General features: G+C 47.1%; 1 protein-coding gene across 1 annotated transcript in view; it reads left to right on the plus strand.

Moving 5' to 3' along the window:
- Nucleotides 1-24,464, plus strand: part of LHPP (phospholysine phosphohistidine inorganic pyrophosphate phosphatase) — an 86,451-nt gene that overhangs the window by 27,419 nt on the left and 34,568 nt on the right. The window contains exon 7 of the mRNA XM_010008814.1: nucleotides 55-146. Coding sequence (XP_010007116.1) covers nucleotides 55-146 — 92 coding nt within the window. The remainder of the gene's footprint in view (nucleotides 1-54; nucleotides 147-24,464) is intronic.

Genomic DNA, 24,464 nt, shown 5'->3' on the forward strand with positions numbered 1-24,464 from the left:
GGCAGAAACCAACCTGCCTTGACGCCAGTTTTTCTGTGTGTCATGGCTTGACAGGTCATCATGATTGGAGATGATATCGTGAATGATGTCGGCGGTGCCCAGCGCTGCGGGATGAGAGCCCTGCAAGTGAGGACAGGGAAGTACAGGTCAGTGCACACCCTATACCCTGCACTCTGTGGGGGCAGTCATGGGAAAAGGGGGGAAACAAATGGAAGTCATGACTTTTTGTGTGTACCTTTTCTGCCCAACGACACTGTGCTCTGATTTCCTTACAACACATGAATTTCTGAGAGAGAAGGAGTTGTAGTTTGGAAGCTGGTACACATTCCAAGTGAATGTGCAAAAGCAGATTTTTTTTTTCCATGTGTTTTCCAGATCTTTTTCTGTTGGTGGCACAAATTTGCCATCAAGATGCACTTCCACTTGCTCTCTGCACAACCATCTCCTTGTGCAGCAGTCAGGCTTGCATGGGTGACGATATTTTCATTTCTAAACAGCATTTTGGGAAAGCACAGTGTGTATGAAAGTGGCAGGAAGGGGAAGACATACTGTCTTTGATCTTTAAGAAAAATGTTTTCTGTTAAATTACTGCTATAATTTTTTCATCACAGTGCATAGAACTGGTGTGTTTCTTGGGTTTTGTTTGTTGTCTTGTGTTTTGCTGCTGGGTGAAAGTGTTGTACACTTGATACAAGACATGTCTGAAACTTCCAGCAGGGTTAAGATTATAAAATTAGACTCAGTGCTCTCTGAGGGTCATATCTGAGAGCTTTATGAGGGACTCCATATTTCCTCTAGACATGTATACAGCACTCAGATATCTGGGATGTGAGAGCTGTTTCTCCACTTCCCAGTCTCACCAGTATGCAGTCTTCCACAGGCTCACTCACCTCTTCCAAATGACCCTTCAAACCCTTCTCCATGCAGATGTCTCCATGATGTTGTGCTTCCATTGACCCAAGAGCTACCTCCTTGCAGCTGCTGACAGGAGACCTAAGTGCAGTTATACCCAGAGCATGGTCCAGGGTTGCCTGGTGGAAAATGAAGCCACCATCTGATGCTCAGGCCAGGTTAGGTTTGAGGTCAGCCCATGGAGACTCTCCAAATGCAGTGCAGACTACACTTCATATTTGGGTTCCAAAACACTCAAAATCTTCTCTTAACTACTTCCTCTTAACCATAACCATGCCTTGTGGTAGTTGGCATGGTTCAGCACCACCATCTGTCATAATTTATATTTTTACAAATTGTCTTGATTTTCAAACACTGAGACTGTAAAAGACAGACTTTTTTTTGGGAGAGATGCAGCAAGTGAGAGTAGAGCTTGCCATAGGCTATATGAAAAGTTGTTTTGTTAGTTTTCAAGTGAATCTGTTTCTCAGTTTTTCTTTTAGTTTGTGTAAGGTGATAATATAATACCCAGTGCCTTAATCCTAATGGTTTCTGGGTGAAAAAAACCAAACAGACAGATCCAAGTGTATTTTATTTTGTGTATTTTTGCATTTTTAAGATAGTACATCTCAAAATCAGTTTGAGATGTAGCTCAACAAATGAGATAAAGCTTAACAAATACCAGAGATTTAAATATTGAATATTTAGTTTGTGCTTTTGGGATTATTTGTCTATAATTTGTGGAATCCCATTCATTTCCTAGAGGAGAAATAAGGATTCAATGGTTGATTTTACTGTGATATTAGTGGGGTCATTTTGGGAATCCACAGATTTCTGTCACAGAAATACAGGTGTCAGTGAGGAAGGAATCTCTGCACTCAGGGGAGTGTTAGACCTTTGCTGCTGGACAAATCTGTCCTGTGACATCCTTTGCCCATCATCAAAAATGCTGCATCCAAGCTATTCAGGCAACTGAGATAAGCTGTATATACAAAAAGAGAGAGAGAAATAAATATGTATAATCATATGCTGGACAAACATTTTCTTGTATCAAGCTGGAGTCTTGATACAGCTGCAAGGGAGTCACCAGCTGTTCTAGATGGGTAAAAAAAATTGTTTTCCACAGTTGTGTTTCCTGTTGCAGTGTGTGGTTGCTGTTATCTGAAATCATATTCTGTGGCACAGCAGTGAAATACAGATGAGTGTCTCTCTAAACTGAGCATGGGGTGCCAGTCCTGGGCTTAGCAGTTGTGAGTAAAGTGAAGTAGCTCTTGTTTGCCATAAGAGGTCAGAGATGCGTAAATTTTTAAGAATGACTGATGTGGTATCTGTGGAAAATCAAAATACACAGTGGGTATTGAGAGACGTGGAAAAAAAACCAAACGAATTAAAGCTGATGAGCAAAAGAAGTGAAAAATAACTGCAAACTGAATTATTTAATGGCTGGTTTGAAATCTGACCTGTGTAAGATTGTGCACAGGTCCTCTTGTTTCACTGGTGTGGTAGTTCTTGGTGGCACAGAGCTGTGTGCTACACCCAGGTACCTCTGGATGGCAGCGTTAGGCCGTTCACTTCAGCGTTAGCAGCAGCTTGGGGACATCTCCGGAAGCAAAGGCTGGGTTTGCGACCAGAGTGTAAAGCCCAGGGGCGGCAGAGGGTTGCTGGAGACGCTCTGTGCTGGCACACTGGGGTTTCCACAGGTTTCAGTCTTGCAGCTCGGGACATGGGCCTCAGACGAATTGTCTCTGTGTTTTTCAGCCGTGAGCAGTTTTTTCCAGTTCCACCCCGACAATCCTGCCTCGGCTCAGCTGAGCGGATGCAGGGCTGGTTTTGAAAACAGAGCAGAAAAGAGTGGTGCTTTTCACAGCATGCTGCTGGACACGTAGAAATGACATGAGAGGCGCAAGTTCTGCCAGTGAAGGCATTTTGCATGTTGTTCTGTTGGTCCAAACTCTGTTGTACCCCTCCAGTCTCATCTAAACGCTGTCCCTGACGGGCAGACATTGTCACCTCTGGTGCACGAGTGTGCATCAGGGCAGCTCTCCTTCTTTCAGGGGTCAGAGCAGTTTATGGGAATATCTTTGGGGTCTGCTGCTCACCAAGTGCCAGCAAAGGGTTATGCACCATAGCACAAGAGAGGACACGAGTCAAGGTTTACTGACCTCCTTTTTGTGTTTTAAAAGGACTTCAGTGATCCTATGTAGACCGCAGGCTGCAAAGCAACTCGGTGCATCTTACTTGCTTTAACAAGCTAGAAAAAAAAGTCCCCTTTGACCCTGAAAGCCCTTTGTGGAAAGAATCAGTTGATCTGCTGATGCAGGGTTTTCAGCAGTAGACATGGGTGGACAGGTCTGCAGGGCAGGCAGCCTCCAGCTGGGTGCAGGAAGCTGACTTCAGCCTGCAGCGTCAGAGCCTTTCTCTGTGCTGGTGTTTGTTCCACGTTGCTCAGTGATGGTGGTGACGGGTACCAGCTCCCTGCTGGTCTGAGGAACTGGTTTGGTGAATGCTGGGTGGGGGTGGTTGGCTTTGCAGGCACATTGAGGACCAGAGAAGAAGTAGAAGGGGTGTTTATGGAGCCCCAGGGCTGCCTCCATACTCGGGTGCTCACATCCCCTGCCTCTGCAAGGTCTTCTTCAGTGTTGCCTGGTCCTGGGGTGGGTTAAAAAACTCTCAGTTTTACACCACTTTGTGTGGAGGTCCTGAGAAATAACTCTGTTGTCTTGTTTCTTTTGTATAGCTGATTCTCTTTAGCATGACAAGCTTTGCATGTTCTTCACTCCTGCATCTGTGCTTATCTTCTCCTCTAAAGCAAGTCTCAAGTGTGCAGCTCTTTCTCAGTAGCCAAACCATGCACAGATTAGTCCATGGAATATAATAAATCCTGGCTGCAACATGGAATAAAATTTCATAGCACTAGGAGAGGTGTAGGGATAAGGTGTGTTTTGAGTTGATCTCAGCCAGCATGGTTCTCCAACATGGAGTGAGTAGTTGGGTTGGCCAATTATAGCCCTTCCTTGGTGTAAAATCCAAATGCAGAGGGTCGGTCTGGTCTGCAAGTTTGTCCACTCTCACTTTGTGCCTTCAGTGATGGCAGATTAGGCCATTGCTGCAGACTTGTGTGCTGAGAGAAACAGCTGGTGGTGGATTTTCCAGCATTGGGAAATCTGACGCTAATTACACAGTTTCTGTGCACACCTGCGTGGAGGCCCTTCACAGCCAACATCTTTCCCATCTAGGGAAGAACATGTGCACAGGGTATGTGCTAATTCCACTTGCAGCTAATTGGCCTTGACATCAAACCAATAATTTCCACAATAACTATTGATTCTGCAACGCTGGGTAATGTCCCCGTTCTTCTTCGTAGCGTGCAAGTCAGAGCAGAGAACATTTACTTTGAGGGTTTTCCAACTGTCTCCCTGTAAAATTGGCATCAGCTTTCAGGTGCGTCAGTGTGTCAAATTGCAGGTGGTTCTTGGCAGGGCACAACAGTTACCTACCCCTTTCTCCTTGTTGTTATTTACAGGTCTTCATTTGTAAGTAAAGAGCTTTCCATTGCTGGTGAGTGGCGGTACCAGGAATATTCATGGCAGTGGTACCTGCTGCCCCTGCCTGCCTATGGGCTCCAAAATGGTTTCAGAAGCTGGCAGTAGGGATTCATCCCCCTGAGTGTCCACATGAGGTTTTCTTCCTTTGATTAGAGACTTATCTCATGGCCATGGCTGATACTGCAACATCCCTGAGCTCCCTCCTTGGGGACATAAAGGATCTCCCAGGGATGGAGGATAAAAGGACAGGTCCCACAGGAGCTGCTGTCTCTCTCCAACTCTGCCCACTGTGCTCTGGGAGAACTGGGTGAAGTTACTTCCTGTTGCTGTTTTACAGTTTCCCTGCTTTATAATAATCCTCTGAGAATAATTATCCTGACTTCATTAAGAAAGTGGCTTGTGATCTGCTCCTCTTACCTGTTTGAAAAACATACAGGATTTGTACAGATTTATAAGAAATGATAAATATCCAGTCGTGATCAAGACAAAAGTTGTGACAGAGGAAAGGTCTTCTAAGCTGCCATCATCAACTGGTTAGGGATTAAGAAAAACAGGATGGGTCTTTGTAATAACCTCCTAAATTAAGCTATAAAATTATTCTTAAACAAATAAATATTTCTACCCATAGATAAATTCACAGCTGTCACTGTTACAGTAAAAAAAGGTCATGACACATTTTGTGAAGAAATAATCACATCTTAGTGCTCTCCAGAGAAGCAGCATCCCTCCACCCTCACTTTCTTGCTCACTGCCTTACTCACCACAGCCAAGATGAACAGTTTTATTAGTTTGTTCACATCTCCTGGGTCCTGGTGGAGCATGCCAGAAGTGTGCAATGAGAACCAACAGGCTGAGGCACTCCCTTTGTGCTGAAACAGAACCAGAGGCGTTTTGATGGCTTCACAGTCCTGATAATCAAACCTGTTTGAAGTATGAAATGGAAAGACTTCCAACCCGTATTTACACTGTAAAAAGTCATATTATAATCCATGTTAGTTGATGTCCTGAGCAGTGTTTATTAAAACCTAATGTCAGCAAGTCAGTTTTCATTGCAGCATGAGAGCTGCTTGCAGTCTATCATAGCCTTACTCACCTTTTATTGGACATTCAAATCACAGTTTGCTCTGTCCACGTGAGGACCTTCTTCACATGTGTTTATCAATTTCTTGACCACAATTTGGTTACTGTAATCTTTAAATCAGCTTTGTGGAGGAAGTTCAAAGTAAATGCTGCGGTGCCTTTGCATACACACTCATCTGATGACAGCCTTCAGTTTTCCCAGTATGTCCAAATGCCCAGACACAGAAATTACAGTTTTAGTATCTGATGTAGGAAATGAGCAGCCTATGAGAAGGTTTAATCTCCAGCTGCTTAGTGTGCTGCTATAATCCAACCATCCACTTTTCAGTGAAGGGTATCACCAATCACAATGCAAAATGACAACTTGTGTTGGAAATATGTGATTGTTGAACTACAAGTGGTGAACTTGGGAAGCAGAAGGTTTTACCCTCTGATTCTGAAGAATCGTCTTTTGTGTGTCTTAAGTGTTTCTGTTTCCTTAACTGAGCAGAGCCAAGTGTTTCCTTTCCCGTGAAGTTACTGGTTTATATTGGAAATACGTGTTGATCTCCGTGATTCTTATAGGTCCCTTCCAGCTGAATTGTCCTCTCCCTCTCCAATTATATCTGAGCTAAAACACATCTCAAAGAAGCAAGAAGGAATAGGGAATCTGCTATGTTGTAGCTAACCTGTAAATATAATTATCTTCAGTCTTAAAGAGAAATGGGAGTTTGTTTGGTTTTTATTATCAGGTTACTTCATTTGTTGGTCCCATAATAAACCTTGGGGAAGCAGAGTGTGCTCGGACATAGCTGTGGTGGGTGCTGTGTGTGTGCTCAGGTGCTGTTCTGAAACAATGAGTCTGAATATCAGAAAAGAGATCAGTCTGTAAGGAGAGTAGGGACAAGGATAAATACAGGAAGAATTTATCAGGTCAGTGTGGAAATGCAGCATTACCCCACAGTCTCACGAGTTCTGCTCTCTACCTGTTTAACGACTGACTTCTCCTCGGCAGTCCCACTCTGATCAGCTGTCACATCTCAGGCACTTCTGAAAGGAAGTGATTTGCATTTTGCAGATCAAGCTGGTAGTAATCACATCAGCCTGGGCTGCAGTTTTGCTTCCCCTCTTGCTTCACATCCACACAGTGTGTGCCACAACAGAGACAGCTGCCTTAAAGTTTTCCATTTCTCCCCTTTTGATGTTGATAGATAGAGGGCTGGAGGAGGACGAGGTGGTACTGGTGTCAGCTACCAGAAGCAAGAGGCAGTGAGACCTGGGAGGGCATGTTGCTCAGGTGGGTTAGGGACTAAATCACTTCCAGACCCTCATGGAAAAGCATTCCAAGTTAATGGCTGTTTTGTTTTTCTTTCCTTCTGCTCAAGCCATCCTGGGCTGGCAGCCTTCCTCCACCTGCCACAGCCATATGCACTTGTACATCTGCATGAGGAACCCCAGAGCCCTTGGCTGCTGCTTGATCAACACTTTTGTGTTTCTGCAGATGCATAATTTATAAGCTGAGGTGGTGGTGATGGCACTGCCTGAAAGGAGACAGCTCAGGCGTTTTCCAGGGTTTCCCTGGAGTGTGTTCACTTCTGGCACAGCACCCACTGTCCTTGCAAACCTGTGGCCTCCCCTGAGGACCATCTCTAGCTCCTGCCAGATCCCCAGCCTCCCTCCCTGGTGTGAGCCTGAGCCTGAGCTGCATAGTCTGTGAGGCAGGACAGGGAGCAGGTCTTTGCTTATTTTTAACTTCAGGGACCTTTCCTCAGTGCCAGTGTAAGGCTGCAGTAGAAGAATTCCCCAGTGAAGCAGTGCTGGGAGCTGGCTGAGTGCATCACTGTTCCTTAACACTTGTCACTTGCAGAATGCTGAGCTGTATTAGCTTGTTCAGTGTTTGACAGCAATGATGAACACCATACCAATGGCTAACTAATTCTGTAAAAATGCTAATGAGTATGTTGAAGTGTGCTGCAGAAATGGCAGAGCTGGGACAGCTGCATAATTGTGGTTTCAATAGAGATTTCCTTTTTTTAAAACACAGGTTCCTCTTCTCTGCCTGTCTTTTTCCTCTAGTTAAATGTCATCCAGCTCACTTGGTCAATGGAGTTCTCTCAGCCAGTAGCAGGGGGAGTGTGGCAGACAGGCAGACTGCTCTGATTGATGAAACCAATGCAGAGTGTTGTTTTCAAAGGGGAGAGAGAAGCAAACAAGAGAGAGACAGGCCAAGTCAGCTGCTGATGTAACTCCCTCGGAGCAAATGGTTTAATATCTGAAATTTAATCTTCTGGCTTGAGCAGAGAGAAGCAAACAAGAGAGAGACAGGCCAAGTCAGCTGCTGATGTAACTCCCTCGGAGCAAATGGTTTAATATCTGAAATTTAATCTTCTGGCTTGAGCTCTTGCTTGCACTGTAAACATGCTCAGGAGCCACGGTGCTGGGGCAGTACCTGGTGCAGGCACTTGCAAGCACAAAACAACAAGTATTCATGCTGTCCTGCTGTGCTGCATGGCCTGCAGATGCTGGAGGTCACCTGCAGGCTTGTGGCTGTTCCCCACAGAGATGATGGAGCCAGGTGTTTGCTGTGGTGTGTGGGAACAGGGCTGCTGGTCTGCTCAGGCTGGGGGACCAGCCACAGGACATGGGGACTGCTACCTCTCCAGCTGCTTCTGCCAGGCCTGGGCTGGTGTCTGGTTTTCTTCCCCTTCAGGAGGCATGATGTGACTTGCCTGATGTTAAAAATAAAGAACCTGGCAGCGCCAGCTTCTGCAAGTGCTGGGAAACCCTGGTAGCTCCATACGTGAGTGCTCATGTACTGCAGCAGGAGGAAGAGCATAGTGTGAGAGAAAGGGTTTGGGCAAAGAGCAGCACTGCCCCACCAGCATGGGCAGTTCTCTTCACTGGGGACGAGGACAGCTTGCAGCTGCTGCTGGGATGTGACTCAGGTTCACACTTTGCCTTCAATCGTTTACCATTCTTATTGACTGTGGGTTTGGGTCTTTGTCAACAGCGTGTAGGGTTACACCTCAGCCCTGCACGCTCACAGGTTGCTGAAAGATGAGCTCATTCAGCACACAGGGCTGGTGCTATTGCATGGGGTCTGTGTCCTCTGTCAAGTCTTTAAACTTGAGCTGTTGTCCTCCTTAAAAACAGGGATGGGGCTTGGGGATGTGGGGAGCAGGGCCAGGGAGACCCACTGGCCACCGACTTTCAGCTGCTGCATGTACTCTTGCTCCTTGTATTGACCTACAGCTTGTCTCAAAAGCTTTTCCTTTTCTTCTTGACTGTGCTCTGAGTGAAAAATGGGCTCATGTGCTTATCTAGGTCTGATAGAATCCCAGACTGGTTTCGGTTGGAATGGGCCTTAAAGATCAGGTAATTCCAACCCCCTGCATGGACAAGGACACCTCCCACCAGCCCAGGCTGCTCCAAGCCCCATCCAACCTGCCCTTGGATGCTTCCAGGGATGGGGCAGCCACAGCTTCTCTGGGCAGCCTGGGCCAGTGATACTCTGCTAAATGCTTTTCCCAGTCCATAGTCCCCTTCCTTTGTGAATACAATTTCTGTGGCACCTTTAGGGACTCCCTCCAGTCCTTGTGGAGGGCAATTTTGGCCATGCTTCTTGCATGTTACTTAGGCCAGCATGTACTTTGATTTCACAGCTCCATGTGTGTGTTGGCTCCAGGGCTCAGGGTTGCACAATACCCTGTGCTTTGCCCACTGCAGCCACAGGGCCCTTCTTCCCCATCCCCTGGGACCCTGCCAGTTCCCAGTTTGTACTGGAGCAGGCTTGTTTCTCAGTGCACTCTTCCAGAGGGCTGCATGGGGCAGGACGCAGCCAGCAGCACTCCTCAGTGCCGGCTCAAATTCAGCCCCTGGCTGTGGATTTACTGGCACAGTTGGTGGAGGGCAGGAGGGAGCCTGAAGTGGTTTTCATCTTGGTGTGAAGTGCTGAAGCACCGTGCCGAGCAAAGCAGCTGCTGCTGGCCTTTGAAAGGGGCTGCAGATCCCCTCCACCTGCCACAGAGCTGAGCTTTGTTCCAGCCCCAGCAGGCATTTGCAGTTGAACAACATGAACTGTTTTCAGCTCGGCTCCTGGCTGCGTGACACTGAAATCAGGCCTAAAAATAGGAGGATGTGTGACCCTGAAGTGAAGGAGTTTCGCTCGTAACCCAGCTTGGCGCCCGCCCAGGGTGACATCATCCAGAGGGGAAGCTGGAAAAGCTTCCAAATTCGTTGCTTTCCACACAAGAGCTTTAAATGCATGTGGTGGTGGATAATCGAGCAGCGTGTTCCCTGTGACCATGAATTGGGGGAAGGAGGAAAGGGGGACAGAAAGGCATGAAGATGGAGGAGAAGGATCAGAGCCACATGTCGGAAAGGGAGTGTGGTCTGTGTGTAACTTAAGGGGAGATGATAGGAGCAAAAATGGTCCCATTCAGGCAGAGCATGTTCTATAAAGGTTTTGTTTCCTGCTAGGTGTGTTGAAAGGTATTGAGCTACAGTTGGGGTTCTGACCATCAATCCACCCAGTGATACCTGCTGATATCAGTCACAGTTGTGGTTTGAGTCTGCATGGTTCAGACTTGCAGGTGCATGGATATTGTTCACGGTGGCCATGGAGGTGTCCGAGATAGCCAAGTACCGAATGACCTCCCTTGGTTTCAGTTCCTTGATACTTGACAGCAGCTCGCCCTGCACTTCAGGAGTTTTATCAAAATCTGTGTTCAAGTAGCATGGATGACCTTGCTATTGTTGTTGTAAATCCAAAGTGCTTGAACCAAGTTCCTCATATTTCTGTGCTAAGCTTCTTTGTCTTCTTTGAAAATGCAAGTGTGTTAACGATGCAGTAAGCAGTTTTCCTCTGAAAGTTGATGTCCTTTTCCCCCTGGATGCTTTCAGGTGGCTCCTGTGCTTGTGCTCTAAACGAGGACACCTTTACCTCAGTGTTGATGAGTGCATGCTGGAATTCATAGCTCTTTTCACGTGGTGAGAGCTAAGTGTGATATTCAACCAGGGTGTCTCCATCATCTGTTTTCCTTCTCCCTTTTAAATTCTCATTACGTACGTATAATGCTGTTATAGCAGAGATGCCTAGAGCACAACTGTGGGCAGTGTTTGGTCCCTGAGTCCCAAGTGAAGCTGAAAAAGCTGCTGTTGCTGTGTAAACACTATGTCAAGAGCTGATTTCATGCATACTGCTGGGCATTTGTAACCAACAATGAGAAGAGGGGAAGAGTTTTACCATATCAATGTCTAATCTAATATGAAACCAATTGATTTGGTTAGAGACTAAGAGTGTTCAGGCATGCCAGGCCTTCTTGGGGTTTTGATGTTCTCAGATCATCACAGCAGTGAAACTCTTCCTACAGCCAGGCTGGTTCACAGACATCTGCCACAGCAACAGGTGCAGACAAGCTGTGTTTCACTCATGAGCCTCTGGGTAGGATTTCTGTGACTAAGTATGAGAATGTTTCTGGTTGTCTGCTGGGAAATGACCAGGCTGCCATTGCAAAGGTGTTTCATTGGCATCAACTGAGCCCAAGGAAGGCAGGTGTTAGCCTAGGCAGGGTCAGGAATTGAATTCCTATACTGTAGTTAAGAGGGGCTTTTCCATGTTTTTCCATGTGATGATCAAAGGGCTGGAGCAGCTCTGCTTTGGAGACAGGCTGGGAGAGTTGGGGTGTTCAGCCTGGAGAAGAGAAGCCTCCAGAGAGACCTTAGAGCACCTTCCAGTGCCTGAAGGGGCTCCAGGAAAGCTGGGGAGGGGCTTTTCACCAGAGAGGGCAGTGACAGAACATGGGGTAATAGTTTTAAACTGAAAGAGGGGAGATTTAGGTTAGACATCAGGAAGAATTCTTGATCATGAGGGCAGTAAGGTGCTGGAATAGGTTGCCTAGGGAGGTTGTGGAAGCCCCATCCCTGGAGGTGTTCAAGGCCAGGTTGGATGAGGCTTGTGCAGCCTGGTCTGGTGAGAGGTGTCCCTACTCATAGCAGGGAGGTTGGAACTTGATGATCTTTAAGGTCCCTTCCAACCTTCACCATTCTATGATTCAGTTTGACCTATTTTTTGATGTGAAAGCTTGAAGCCTCTCTGACTGAGAGACAGATCTCTTTGCAGCTAGTCTGTGAAACTTTTGTTCCCTGATACTTTTTAGGAAGTACAGCCTAACCGGAGTAACCATGTGAAAGGCAAGGACCTAAACCTAAACAGCTGGAATAAATCTCATGTTTGCCAGCAGCAAATGCCAGTGCTGCTGGAGGTCAGTTGCTGTGTCACAGCCCCATTGCTTCACGGGGCATTAGTGGAGATGACATAAATGAAAGCAAGGCACACACTAGAAGAGCTGGCTTTTATTCTTGCAGATGGAGCTCTTTATTTTTGCTTGCTGGTTGAGATGTTCTAGCAAACACTCAGCTTCCCTGTCATCTTTGAACTATGTAGAGAGGTGGGGAGTTGGCTTTTGCTTTGAAAAGTCTCTTCCTGCAGTTCTTGGCATGGCTGATCACCCTGCTCTCAGCAGTCCCTGAGCTTCATGATACCATAGTTTTGTACAAAGCTGTGTTTTTATGCACACAAGCTTTTAAAGCTGCTTCTCTTTGAAAACATCCCTAGATAGCAATCCTGTAGTTTCACACACGGAGTCAGAGGTGGATACAGAGCATTTGGCTGAGAAGAGGGAGCAGGCCCAGAGACTGTGAGACAGTGCCCAGAGGCCCTGGCAGACACACAGTGATGACCAGCACTGTTGCATGTAGCACAAGTTCATAGAATGGGTTGGGTTGGAAAGGACCCTAAAGATCATCTAAATCCAACCTCCTGCATGGGCTGGGACACCTCCCACCAGCCCAGGTTGCTCCAAGCCGTATCCAACCTGCCCTTCAACACTGCCAGGGATTGGGCAGCCACAGCTTCCCTGGGCAACCTGGGCCAGTGTCTCACCACCCTCACAGTAAAGAGTTTCCTTCTAATGTCCAACCTACATCCCCCCTCTTTAATTTTAAAGCCATTAGCCCTTGACCTCTCACTCTCTGCCCTTGTCAAAAGCCCCTCCCTAGCTTTCCTGAGCTCCTTCAGGCACTGGAAAGTGCTCTAAGGTCTCCCTGGAGCCTTCTCTTCTCCAGGCTGAACACCCCAACTCTCTCAGCTTGTCTCTGTTGTCTCCACAGGAGAGCTGCTGCAGCCCTCTGGGTGTCTTCATGGCCTCCTCTGGACCTGCTCCAGGAGCTCCCAAAGTTATTGAATAACATTAAGATTAAAAATTCAGATACTAATAGGTTTTAAAAGGCCATTACTGAATCCAACCATATTGTGCATTCCCTCTGAGGAGCAGTCATTAATGAAATGCTTACACCTCGTTCTCCATGACAAATCCTTGTCTCCCACAGAGCAGACACAACCTCAAATGTGCTGGGACTTAGAGAGCAACTTTTTCCCCTTGCCAGTCCCTGGTTTCTATGTGGGTTTTTCTACTGCATCTTTCCAGCACATCTTAAAAGCATCCCTGTCTCCCCCTTCACCAGGCCTTGGAGGTGCTGGTCTCCTTTGGGCCAGCTCATGTGGGCTCTGCTGAGCTTGCTCTTCCCTCACTCTCTGCTCTCATTAGTGGAGCAGAAGGGCAGGTTTTGGCTGAGTTCTCTTGAGGCCAACTCTGCCTAGTACAGAGAGGGTACAAAGACCTTGATTGAAAGAAATAAACCCAAAACCTGTCTGCATTTAAATCAGCCTAATGAGAGTGGCTTTTTCCAGGAGCTGCCAGGCACACTGCATTGCCTGCCCAAAGTGATTTGTGCAGTTGCTGTCTTTCCTCTTTGTCTGGTGGGGTTTTTTCTTACCACACTCCTTTACGGGACGTAGCTCAGGGAAGATCCGCTGTGTGCAGTAAGTCATTTTAAGTTTAGAAATAGGGGGACAGATTCTCACCTGCCATAAGGAGTGGAGTAAACCAGCAGAGCTCTGCTGATTTACACCTGCTGCTGCTCTGGCCCACTGGGTGCCTGGAAATAGCTTACCAAGTGTAAAAAAAAAACCACAAAAAAAACCAAACAAAAAAGGTTTCTCCATCCATCTGGAACACATTGCATAGATCAGAGGAAGGAGGGGCATTTGTGAGAGCAAATGCTTCATTTAACAGTGTAGGAGCTATTGGAAAGACTGGATGTAGCTGGGATAATTATAACCAAGATCAGTCTTCTTGGAATGGAGAAGTAATGACAACCCTAATTTTACCAAATCCTCTAAAATTTACTGTATTTATTTAACACCCTGGACCCTTTCCTACAGCAGAGGATCAGGTAGATTTATGGAGGAGCAGTTCAGTCATCTAAATACTTGGGAGTTCATCTGCACAGCCCGTGAGCTGCTCTGGTTATTTTCACTGTCACCCCTTGGAGGCCGTGGGAACCAGGAATGTGGGTGGGCGTGGAGGAGGCACAGGCCAAAAATCAGCTGGAGTCAGTCAAAATGCTCTTCTTCCACTTGCTTTGTGCAGGCAAGGAGTACCTGGCCTTCATGGGCAGCTTCAGCAGTTGGAGCTGTTGGGAAGGGAACAAAGCTCCTTCCATCCCGTCTTCAGGAGCTGCCTAATTTTTCCTTTTTCCAGTGTATCTGTGTTATTTTCCCTGCACGTAGGGAGAGGCCATATGTATTCAGAGATTCCCTGTGCAGGGAAGGTCGTAGTAGCAAGAGCATGTTTGAGTTGGAGAGCTGGCTGCAGGTTCCCTGTGGCAAGCCATGCTCATCACCTGTCCATCCAGACTCTTATCAAAACTGAAAACCTCTGCTGGAAGCTGCAATAGCAGCACAAGAAGGAAAATCCATTTGGGACAATACAGGGTTTCTTAAAAAGAGGTTATCCAGAATTCAGGAAAATGAAGACAGGCAAGGGAGCAGAGCTGTGGGCCTGGAAGCTCTTTGTTGCCATCATTTAATATTAGGAGCAAATGCCTGGATCTGGGGTTTAATAATTGTTCCTCTCTTCTTTTTTGTAGCTAGTTGGTAATTGCTAGGCCTGTCTGCATTTGTGGGTTTATGAGCTGTGCTGCCTTTTGGCTGAATATTTACTCTTTTCTGACCACAAAAGCAACTGTCTTTTCCAGTCCAGCATGCAGGAATAGGAACACATAGTCTTGGTTTCCTGTTCGACTCTAAAGCACTCTGGGATTTTAAGGTTGGTAGAAGCACACATGGAACCCAAACAACAAACCCTAAAAGATGAACATTTTCATCCAAAGAAGACAGAAAGAAAATTTCCTTTGACTCCTTCTGAGTCAGAGTTTCAGTCCAAGGGGTTCAGTAGCACTGGAAGCCTTCGTGCTTCAAGACACAAGCCAAATTCTCACTAATAAAATTTAAAAGGCAATTTTCCTTCAGGGCACAAATTCTAATATAAAATCTCCTACATTTTCCTGAACCACTGTCAGAAACTGGCCACTGTTGAAAGCAGAATGCACAATTAGATCAGGCTGCCTGTCTGAACTGGTGTGGCAGCTCTCATGGGCTACACCTTCCTATATGAATGTGCAGGAGAGGTGCCTTGTCACCTGGATTGCTGCATTGTCATTGTTACTGCTTCATTGTCACCAGGAAGGCCACAAGGTCCAGGCATGTTGGTTAAATGGGGAGGCAGTGGGGGAAGGGTGGTTTGAACATGTGTTTGGGGGTGAAGCACTGTCTTTACAGTCCCGTGCTCCCAGCTCCTGTGCTGCCATCCCTGCCTGCCCCACACCTTGGGAGCAGACTCACATTTTTGCATCAATCCAAGTTCTGAAGAGTTTGGGAAAGGTGTTGAATGATGGTGGGGTTGGTGATTTATTAGGGAACATCAGTGCTTTTTAGCCTCGGAGCTGTGAAATGGTTGGCCTGACCAAATCAAAGGAAGAAATCTTGGCATGTTCTTAGGGAAATGGTGGGACAGCAACACAGAATGTCCCCTCTGCCATGTGTCCTGAGGAGAGCTTGGACCCTTAGTGCCAGCTCTGCTCCACATTCACCCCTTTTGTAGGCAGCTTGTTGAACCCAAGAGCCAACAGCTGCTCCAGGTGTTAGGAAATTGAAGCAACTTCTGAGGTCTTTGTATATCTCTCTGGTTTCCTGCTGCAATGTGGGCAAAAATTGTAGAAGCTGGGTTTTCTGGCAGTGAGAGGCAGGTTTAGGAATGGCTTCTGACTTGTGCTACCAGCTCCAGTGTGGTTATGGACAAGGGAATGTGCCATCCATATGTGGAGAGCCATGTAGAGGTCTGGTCCCTCTCTGGCTGAAGCCAGTGGGAGCCATTCCCACCACTCCTCCCAAAGAGCTGAAAAAAGGTCTTGCAAATCCCACATGTATCTCTTTCTTCCTGTTTTGGGGGGGTTTTTTGTGTTTTTTTTAATTACCTTTAAAACATTGCACGTACCCAGTCACAAGTGGCAGAGGAGTTCTTGAAATCCCAACCTGGGATGGCTTTCAGCTGCAAAATCCACTGCAGCACTAAGTGCCATGTCTTGGCACAGTGTTTCCGTGTCATCTAGACACAGACTTTCTCAGAAGTTGTTCTAAGACACTTTTGGAAAGTTTTGGGAAGTGTGTTGCAGGAGATGTTAATAGGATGGTTGCAGAGAGGGGAATGGAGTGACCTCCTTGGCTTTCATCAGTGCCTTGGACCCTCCATTGCAGCTGCAGTGTACATGCTTTAGCTCAAAATTGCTTCTTCTGGCACCCTCCTCCCACACACTTGTGTACTAATATGGCCATTCTCAAGGGCTTTGTCCCTGCCAAAGCACAGCCTGTTACCAACAGAAAGAAGACAATTCAGAGAGAGCAGAGGAGTTTGCCATATAAACGTTTCAAACTTACCCACGCTGAATAATAATGCAGAGCACAGTTTCACCCAGACAGATGCTTCCTGGATCGAAAGGAGAGACTGGATCTGATGGGAATGGATAAACAGCTTTGTAGCTCCCAGTTGCTGCAGCTCAGCTCCCCATGACCATCCCAGCAACTGTCCCTGCCTGGCTGTGGGTCACTGTGCTGTTGTGCAGGGTGGCTGTGCTTTGGGAGGCTCAGGGAGGGGGTTTTGTGAGCAGCCCAAATCCTGGCTTCTGAGTGGTCTAAGATGGAGACCTCTGTCCTGGCCCTAGGTTGAAGTCAGTGAGCAGGGATCTCCTTGCTGCTGATGGCTGAGCTGTTCCTTCCCAGTTCCCTTGGGATGGTGTGGGAACATCTTGCAGGCATCCCTTCCCAGGAAAAGCCAGGCAGTTCTGAGCAGCAACCCTATTGACCTTCAGACCTCCTGGCCTGTACTGGTCCTCCTGACTTTACCCAAGGAATGAGGCTGTGTTGCAAGCTTGAGGAAAAGGTGCAGGGAGAGGTCTGGGGAAAAAGCAAACCAAACCATTGCTGGGCTCTGGTGGAGAGGGATCAGGGGCTCATGGAGTGCTAGCCCAGCCCAGCCTGTGCTCCAGGGCCCAGCTGTGCTCCCAGCAAAACCCACACACATATCCAGGTGGGTTTTATCTGAGAATACAGTGCTCAGGGAAGAACATACAGAAAAGCTGCAGTGCTTGTTCCAGCTCACGTGCACCCGTGTTTCCTGGATGGAAAAGCCCATGGTCCTGTGAGAGTGGCTGGAAGGAAACCCCATCTCACGGCAAGAGCTCTGCAAGCAGCAGAGCTATGAAATAACTGATACATGAGAGTAACTGGCAGCATCCTCTTCTGCCTGACCTTTCCAGTGCTCTCTAACTCGCTTGCCAACCATTCCTCGTCTCCTCCATGGCAGCCCTGCAGATGGCATTGACAAGACCAGCCCCTCAGCTGGCAGGAGGTGGCAAGAAACAAAAAGCAACCCAGAGTGTTGCTGTCTTCCCTGAGCATTTCTATATTGGATGTGAGGGCTGTGATACAGAATTTGGCTGGCACAGGATGGAGCACAAACTGCATCCATCTTCAGCGCTGTCTCGGCCAGTGAGCAAACTAACTTGATCCCAGGTGGCCATCACTGGGAAAGGGGCTGGTTGCCAAGTAAATCCAGGAGCTGCTGTCTTTATAGGCAACTCCTAGAAGATTGACTAGGCAGTAAAACAACAGTTTTCTGTAGCAATTACTCTGTGGGGAATTTGGCCAGATCTCTGGATTGTAAATGTATAGGACATATGCCTATGGAAATCCTTGGGAGTGCAATAGAATTTAATCAATCCCACTTGTTTGTATGGAGAGCCAGCCCAAATCTCTGGCAGACACCCAGGGAAAGACTGGAGGCACCATAACCTGTTAAACAAAGATACGTGTGGCCCAGTGAACAGAATACATCAAATTTGCCTGTATTTCCCTTGGTCAACCCTTCCCCTGGCTGCATTCAGTCATAGCCTTTCATTTTCTTCATTTTTTTTCCCCTATTCTGTTTCTTTGTCCCAGGTTTCTCTCTTTATTTGTTCCTTTGGGTTTCTGTCTGCCTTGCTTTCTCCTTGTGCTTCGTTCTGTGCTGGAAAGCAAGAAGAGGCAATTGCCTGTGATGGGCTGTTCTGCACATCCCAGCTGAAGGCTGGGACTACACAGGAGCAGGAATCTGCTGGGGGTCTTAGTGGGCTACCCTGCTGTCCTGGGGACACTGTTCCCTGTGATACCCCTTTGGGAGCATGCAGCAGAGAGCTGCTCTGTGGAATGAGTCTCTGGAATGGGTTTCCTCTGCAAAGGTAGGACCTGGCTTGGGAATTTCACCAGTCCCACAGATTCCAAGTGAGTTCATGATCTATGTTAGTTTGAGGGGTTTCATTTCCAAAGAAATGACCTTCTCAGGCATGTTTATTACTCCCTTTGGTAATTCTTGGTGCTGCTGTATGTCCAAGCTGTGCACAAGCACCAAATAGCCAGAGAGAACAATATACTGGCACCGTAATGCACGGGCCAGCTGGTTGGACTGTGTCTTTATTGGACTGGGGGATACAGGCAACATGGAAATATGAAGAACTGCTTACACTTCTCTGTCTTGTTTGGCCTGCTGCCCTTACCAATAACATGGAGGTTTTGTGTAATTACAGGAGATTGGAGAAAAGTTTGTTCTCTTGGTTTATTTGTTCTGAGCTTGCAGTTTGCTTACCAACTGCACGTTGTTTGCCATCACTTTTACTGCTTCCCCTGGGTAGCTGGTTCTTCCTTTCTCTTTGTTTTCTGGACCTTTCAGAGGACAGAGGAAGTTTCCAAAGGCACAGAACTGGGACTGTAAAACCACAGGAGGACTTGGGGCAGGGTATCTACTCTCTGGAGTGTCCAGACTCTTCTGGAGAGGACAGGCCAATGTCTCCAGAAGGCCACGTGGCTGTCACTGTGTTGTCAAGCTCATTTCAGAAGACAGTGTGAGAGAAGTGCCCTTTATACTGAGATTGCTGTGCTTGCTTTCCAAGTCAGTGCTGGCTCCACATCTGGAGCCAACACATACCATGTAGTTGGGACACTTGGCAGGGATTTCCTATCTGCAGATCATGATTACTGGGACAGAAAAAGAACCCCACAAAACAAACCCTGGGCCAGTCTTGGTCTTATCTGCTGGGATTTTTAAAGAAAAGGCACAACACTCCCCTGAATAATCCCTCCAGGAGATGAAATATGGTATTTAATGCCTTCCTAAAATAGCTAGGACTCAAAAAAAGCACCCAGTGTTGTTTCTGTGTCGTGCAGAGTGTTTGGATAAAGCATCTTCCAGTAATTTGGGTACTGCAGGCAGTGCCTGGGCTGTTGTAGAGTGTGGCATCTGACCAGCCTGTTAGGGGGGACACAGTGTCAGCATCAGAAAAAATGACATGAGAATTAAGCAGATAAATCAGCCTTGCTTTTCCTATAATAAGCCTGTCTGATGCACGGAAAAGCATGAGGGCAGGGAGGAAAACCTAGTTGGTGTTGTGAGGTGACTAGATAAATATTGGTCCATCCTCATGGGAAAATCCCCAGGATTTCAGACGTACTGTCTAAATTTCATTTGCCTTGTCATTCGTGGGCAACAGCCCAGATTTGCTTTGTCTAATTTCAGCGACTAGTACCCTAGGCTGGGCTAGTACCCTAGTACCCTGGGCTGTAGCTGGAAGTGCAGAAAGCCCTTCCAACCTTAAAGCTCTGTCTCTCCTTTCCTCTCCTAGAAGGGCCATAATCTCCTGTGTATTGAACCTTGCAGCCAGGGACTCCCTCTTCTTTGCCCTCCTTTCCCATGGCAGTGCTCATGCCTTAGGCTTTGCCTTCCTGCCTGGTTTTTCTGGACGTCTGTGGACTGGCAGGACCATCACACCACATCTCTGAAAACCTCAGCTGTGCTTTTGGAAGTCCCACTGCATCTGTGGATCCTGTGGGGCATCATTTTGGCTGGGCAACCTGCATCCTGTGTGCAGCATCCACCTGCAATTCTGTGCTGTCCAGCAGAGCAGCAGGTCCCAGGTCGTGGGGCCACCTTTCCAGTAGATGGCATCAAAGACAGACAGTTCCTCCACTCGACCCAGCTTCCCATCTTCGACCTGGAAGGGCTGTTTTTCCCGAAGTCCAATTGCCCAACAGCCCTGGAGCAACTGTTCCTTAAAAAAAACAAACAACCAACAAGCTCCTTAAAACAGCTGAACCCCCAAAAAGCCAAGCTGTGGGTTGCTTTGCTTTTCTTACAGCATTAAGTGACATGAGCCATGTCACATGCCAACATGGGGCTTGGAGCTGCACCCAGCAGTCGGGACTAGGTGACAGCTGCTCCCTTCCCTTCACTCGTATTTGAGCATTCAGCCAAAATCTCACCTGAAAAATTAACTGAAAATGCATTGGTGAAAATTACTGAAGGCCTTTAGGTGCAGCTTTTGATGTCTGACTTTATTTTACCTTTTATATGTATACATAGTTTTTTCATATGCAGTGCCCTGTGTTGTAAAAAAATTGGAGTAATTTCATCCTCTTTTGCTTCCTTTCTTTCTTTCTAAACCCTGAGTAGGCCTGGTAGTGGCTGGAGGTCACAGATCTGCTGGACATGAATAAATCCCTCTTCTTGACTCCCACCTGCAGGAATTCCTGTGACCAGCAGGTTTAACACACTGGGAGACTCCACTGTGCTGGTGGCAGGACCATCACACCACATCTCTGAAAACCTCAGCTGTGCTTTTGGAAGTCCCACTGCATCTGTGGATCCTGTGGGGCATCATTTTGGCTGGGCAACCTGCATCCTGCGTGCAGCATCCACCTGCAATTCTGTGCTGTCCAGCAGAGCAGCAGGTCCCAGGTCGTGGGGCCACCTTTCCAGTAGATGGCATCAAAGACAGACAGTTCCTCCACTCGACCCAGCTTCCCATCTTCGACCTGGAAGGGCTGTTTTTCCCGAAGTCCAATTGCCCAACAGCCCTGGAGCAACTGTTCCTTAAAAAAAAAAAAACAACAACCAACAAGCTCCTTAAAACAGCTGAACCCCCAAAAAGCCAAGCTGTGGGTTGCTTTGCTTTTCTTACAGCATTAAGTGACATGAGCCATGTCACATGCCAACATGGGGCTTGGAGCTGCACCCAGCGGTCGGGACTAGGTGACAGCTGCTCCCTTCCCTTCACTCGTGTTTGAGCATTCAGCCAAAATCTCACCTGAAAAATTAACTGAAAATGCATTGGTGAAAATTACTGAAGGCCTTTAGGTGCAGCTTTTGATGTCTGACTTTATTTTACCTTTTATATGTATACATAGTTTTTTCATATGCAGTGCCCTGTGTTGTAAAAAAATTGGAGTAATTTCATCCTCTTTTGCTTCCTTTCTTTCTTTCTAAACCCTGAGTAGGCCTGGTAGTGGCTGGAGGTCACAGATCTGCTGGACATGAATAAATCCCTCTTCTTGACTCCCACCTGCAGGAATTCCTGTGACCAGCAGGTTTAACACACTGGGAGACTCCACTGTGCTGGAGCTGGCACATCTCATTTGAAAACCTGGTCACTTTTGACTCAGCACTTTTGAAAATCTGATCCCTGCCTCACCAATATTTCTGTTTTCTTTGGGAGCATTTCCCAAATCGTGTTCCCTACGTTAGCAGAAGGAGGTCAGGAGGAGTGGGTGGCTACATGGGAAGGTTTGGGAGAAGGGGATATATATGTAGCTTTTATTTTTAAGCCTAGACCCCAGTGGCACGACCAACTCCAGCATCAGTGGGTGTGAAGCCCAGGGTGCTGTTGCTGAACCCTTGCCTATTCCTGGCCTAACTGGGCATTTCCAGTCAGGACTGAACCTAAGCTGGAAGCACAGTGGGAAAAGGACTGACGTGACTCCTTACTTTGCAATGGTCCTGGAGACTTTGAGGAAACAGAAAAAGACTCTCTGTGGAGTGTCTTTCATTTTGATCAGGTCTTGGGTCAGGAGTTGGCTGTTGCATAGCCACGAGTGCTGTTGGAGTTTCTCACCCTGAGCAGATAACTAGGAGCTCCAGGATGGAAAGTCAAGTGGTGATGCTACATATCCTCAAGAAGGTCTGGTGGCTGTGCAGGAGAGCTGGCTGCTGCACCAGTCAGGGTTTGGACATCGTGGCCATATGGTTCAGGAGAAGCACAAAACGTTGTTTTTTAGTGTGTTTCCTGGGGTGAGTTGCCAAGCTGCAGGACAGAGGGTTTGTCTGACCCAGGCAGGTTTTCCTAGGGCCTGTGTTCAGAGTAAGGCCACTGCAAAAATCTTGTCTAACAGAAAGAGAGTTAACATGGAGCTTTGCGGGAGCTCAGGAAAAAAGCAAGACTGTGTAGGGATAGTGCATTTGTTTAATGGATTAAGCCTGAAAACAGGATTAAGCCCTTCTGAGGGCTTCAAGATGGGAAACAGAAAACTCAGCAAGGCTAGTGGGTGCTCCATGTAGTCACATTGCACTGCTAGAAATGGTCTTTGCACTTTTCAGTGGGTGCTGGTGCCTTGGGGGACCTTCAGGGCTGCAGGGGGCTGTCAGGCTGATGCCCTCCAGGGCCAGGACCACTGGGGAGCCTCCAGATGTGCCCCTGGCCTCCATCTTGGGTAGGAAGCAAACAGCATCCTCCAGGATGAGCAGTCCAGTGATGCTTCTCTTAAAACATCCACGGTGCAGAGAGGTGAGGGAGGGAATAATTATAAATTCAACACGTGATTTTTAGGCACAAACCTATCCCAAGATGTAAGTAAGTGCAAGTCCTCCAACAGCAGCAGCTAAACCCCTTCCACAAGGATGTAGCTGGACCACGTTCACCAGGTGTGATGGTACCACAGTGTTGCCCAGTGTCACACAGGGCTGCTGTGTCCAGAAGGAGTTTCCTTCCCAGGGATGAAATGTGCCAATCACTTGGTTACTGGTTATCCTGTTCCCTGGGAATGAGGTGAGCAGAGCCTGAGGAACAGACATGACAGGAAGAAAGGCAAATAGAAGAATGAAGTTGAAAGAAAACCAACCTGATGCTTCCCAAGAACATATCAGAGCACGTGGGACCATTCAGGTATTATTGTTGGTTACAAGAGCTAAAAAGCCAAGAATACTTGAGATGGGAGATAAGAGGGACCTCTCCAGATAACACCTTATAACACCTTGCAGAAAGATTTGACAGGCACCTAAAGTCTCTCTGTTACCATTTTTGTTCTGAAGGGACAGGTGGGCAGGCTTTCAGAATGCTGCTGTGCAATGGGAAACCCTGTGTCCCAAATATAGTCCTCTTTTTTGGCTCCAGGAAGGTTTATTTGCACAATAAAATGGCCCCGCTTGACAGTACCTGGGAGACTTCACCCCAGTGACTGGTCCACAGCCCTTAGCCCTGGTGTACAGTCCCAGGAGACAGGCAGAAGTTGGCTTTGCATGTGCTGAGGAATGAATGAATAAATAAATAATCCTTCGTGGTCCAGACAATTCACCATTTATAGTCATGCAACAAAATCCTGCATTCTGGTTTTCAGAGAGCTGGGAGCAGGGAGAGGGGGATCCTCTCCATCACTGGGGGAGAAGCCTTGTCCCAGGCATGGGGCACAGTCTGTCTGATGGGAAAAGCTAACATGATCCCATGCTCTGCAAAAGCCACAGGGAAGTTTGAGTTATCCTTGTCTGGTTTCCACATCCACATGTATATGTGAACAGATAGGCCAGAAGGGCTTGGTTTTGTGCTGAGGCTACATAAGGGCAGCAAGGGAGGTGGTTATTTGGCTCACAAAAGGATTTGGCTGCTGTCTCATGGACTGACTCCCTGTTTCATAGGTTTGGCCATTGATTTCAGGGAAGTCTGGAAAACCTCACCTGCTTGTTTCAGTGAAGACAACACCTTAGCTGGCTGGAGAGCTAGGCCCTGAGAGGATGCTGCTTTACAACCTAATTTGAGCAACCTCTTTTGCCTTCCAGATTTTGCAGAGATTTACACAGAAGTTTCCCTTGAGATGGTGCAGGGAAGGGCAGCAAAGCGCAGACAGTTCGGGAAGGGGCATGGAGAGCACAAGGATGCATGAGTTCAGAACTATGTCCTCAGAGTGTTATACCATGTATTGTGAAATGTCAGAGGTTTCTTATGAGGGGCTGGGATTATCCTGTTCACTTAGCTTTAAATACGCTTTTAAAAAAGAGTAATTATTTTCATTGTTTTAGTAAAAGAAACATCAGCTCACATTCCTCTTTCACAGACAGTTGAGACTCTTGGCCAAGAGAAGCTCATTCTAGCTTGTGAGATATCTGTAGATGCTTTCTGGGGTATGTACATGTGCCCAGAGTCAGTTTATCTCAGCTGAAGTGGATTTCATTCTCTTTGTTATGTTCTTAATTTCTTTTTTAAATTTTTTTTTTATTTCTAGTTCATGAGGCTGTGAAGACAGCCATCCATGGTTGCTGCAGTTCAATTCAACACTAAGATATTTTTCAGCTCATCTGTTTTCAGTGAAGCCCTTAAAGCTCAGCTTTAACAAAGCCTTGACCTTGTCCCTTGAGAGAAGGACAAGTTCAAGTATCTTGTGGAAAAAGGAAAGATTTGCTGAATCTGTGCAGAGTTCAGTGTTCCCTGAAATAACCA

This window comes from Chaetura pelagica, unplaced genomic scaffold, assembly GCF_000747805.2.
Source record: "Chaetura pelagica isolate M959 unplaced genomic scaffold, ChaPel_1.0 scaffold102, whole genome shotgun sequence".
Taxonomy (NCBI): domain Eukaryota; kingdom Metazoa; phylum Chordata; class Aves; order Apodiformes; family Apodidae; genus Chaetura; species Chaetura pelagica.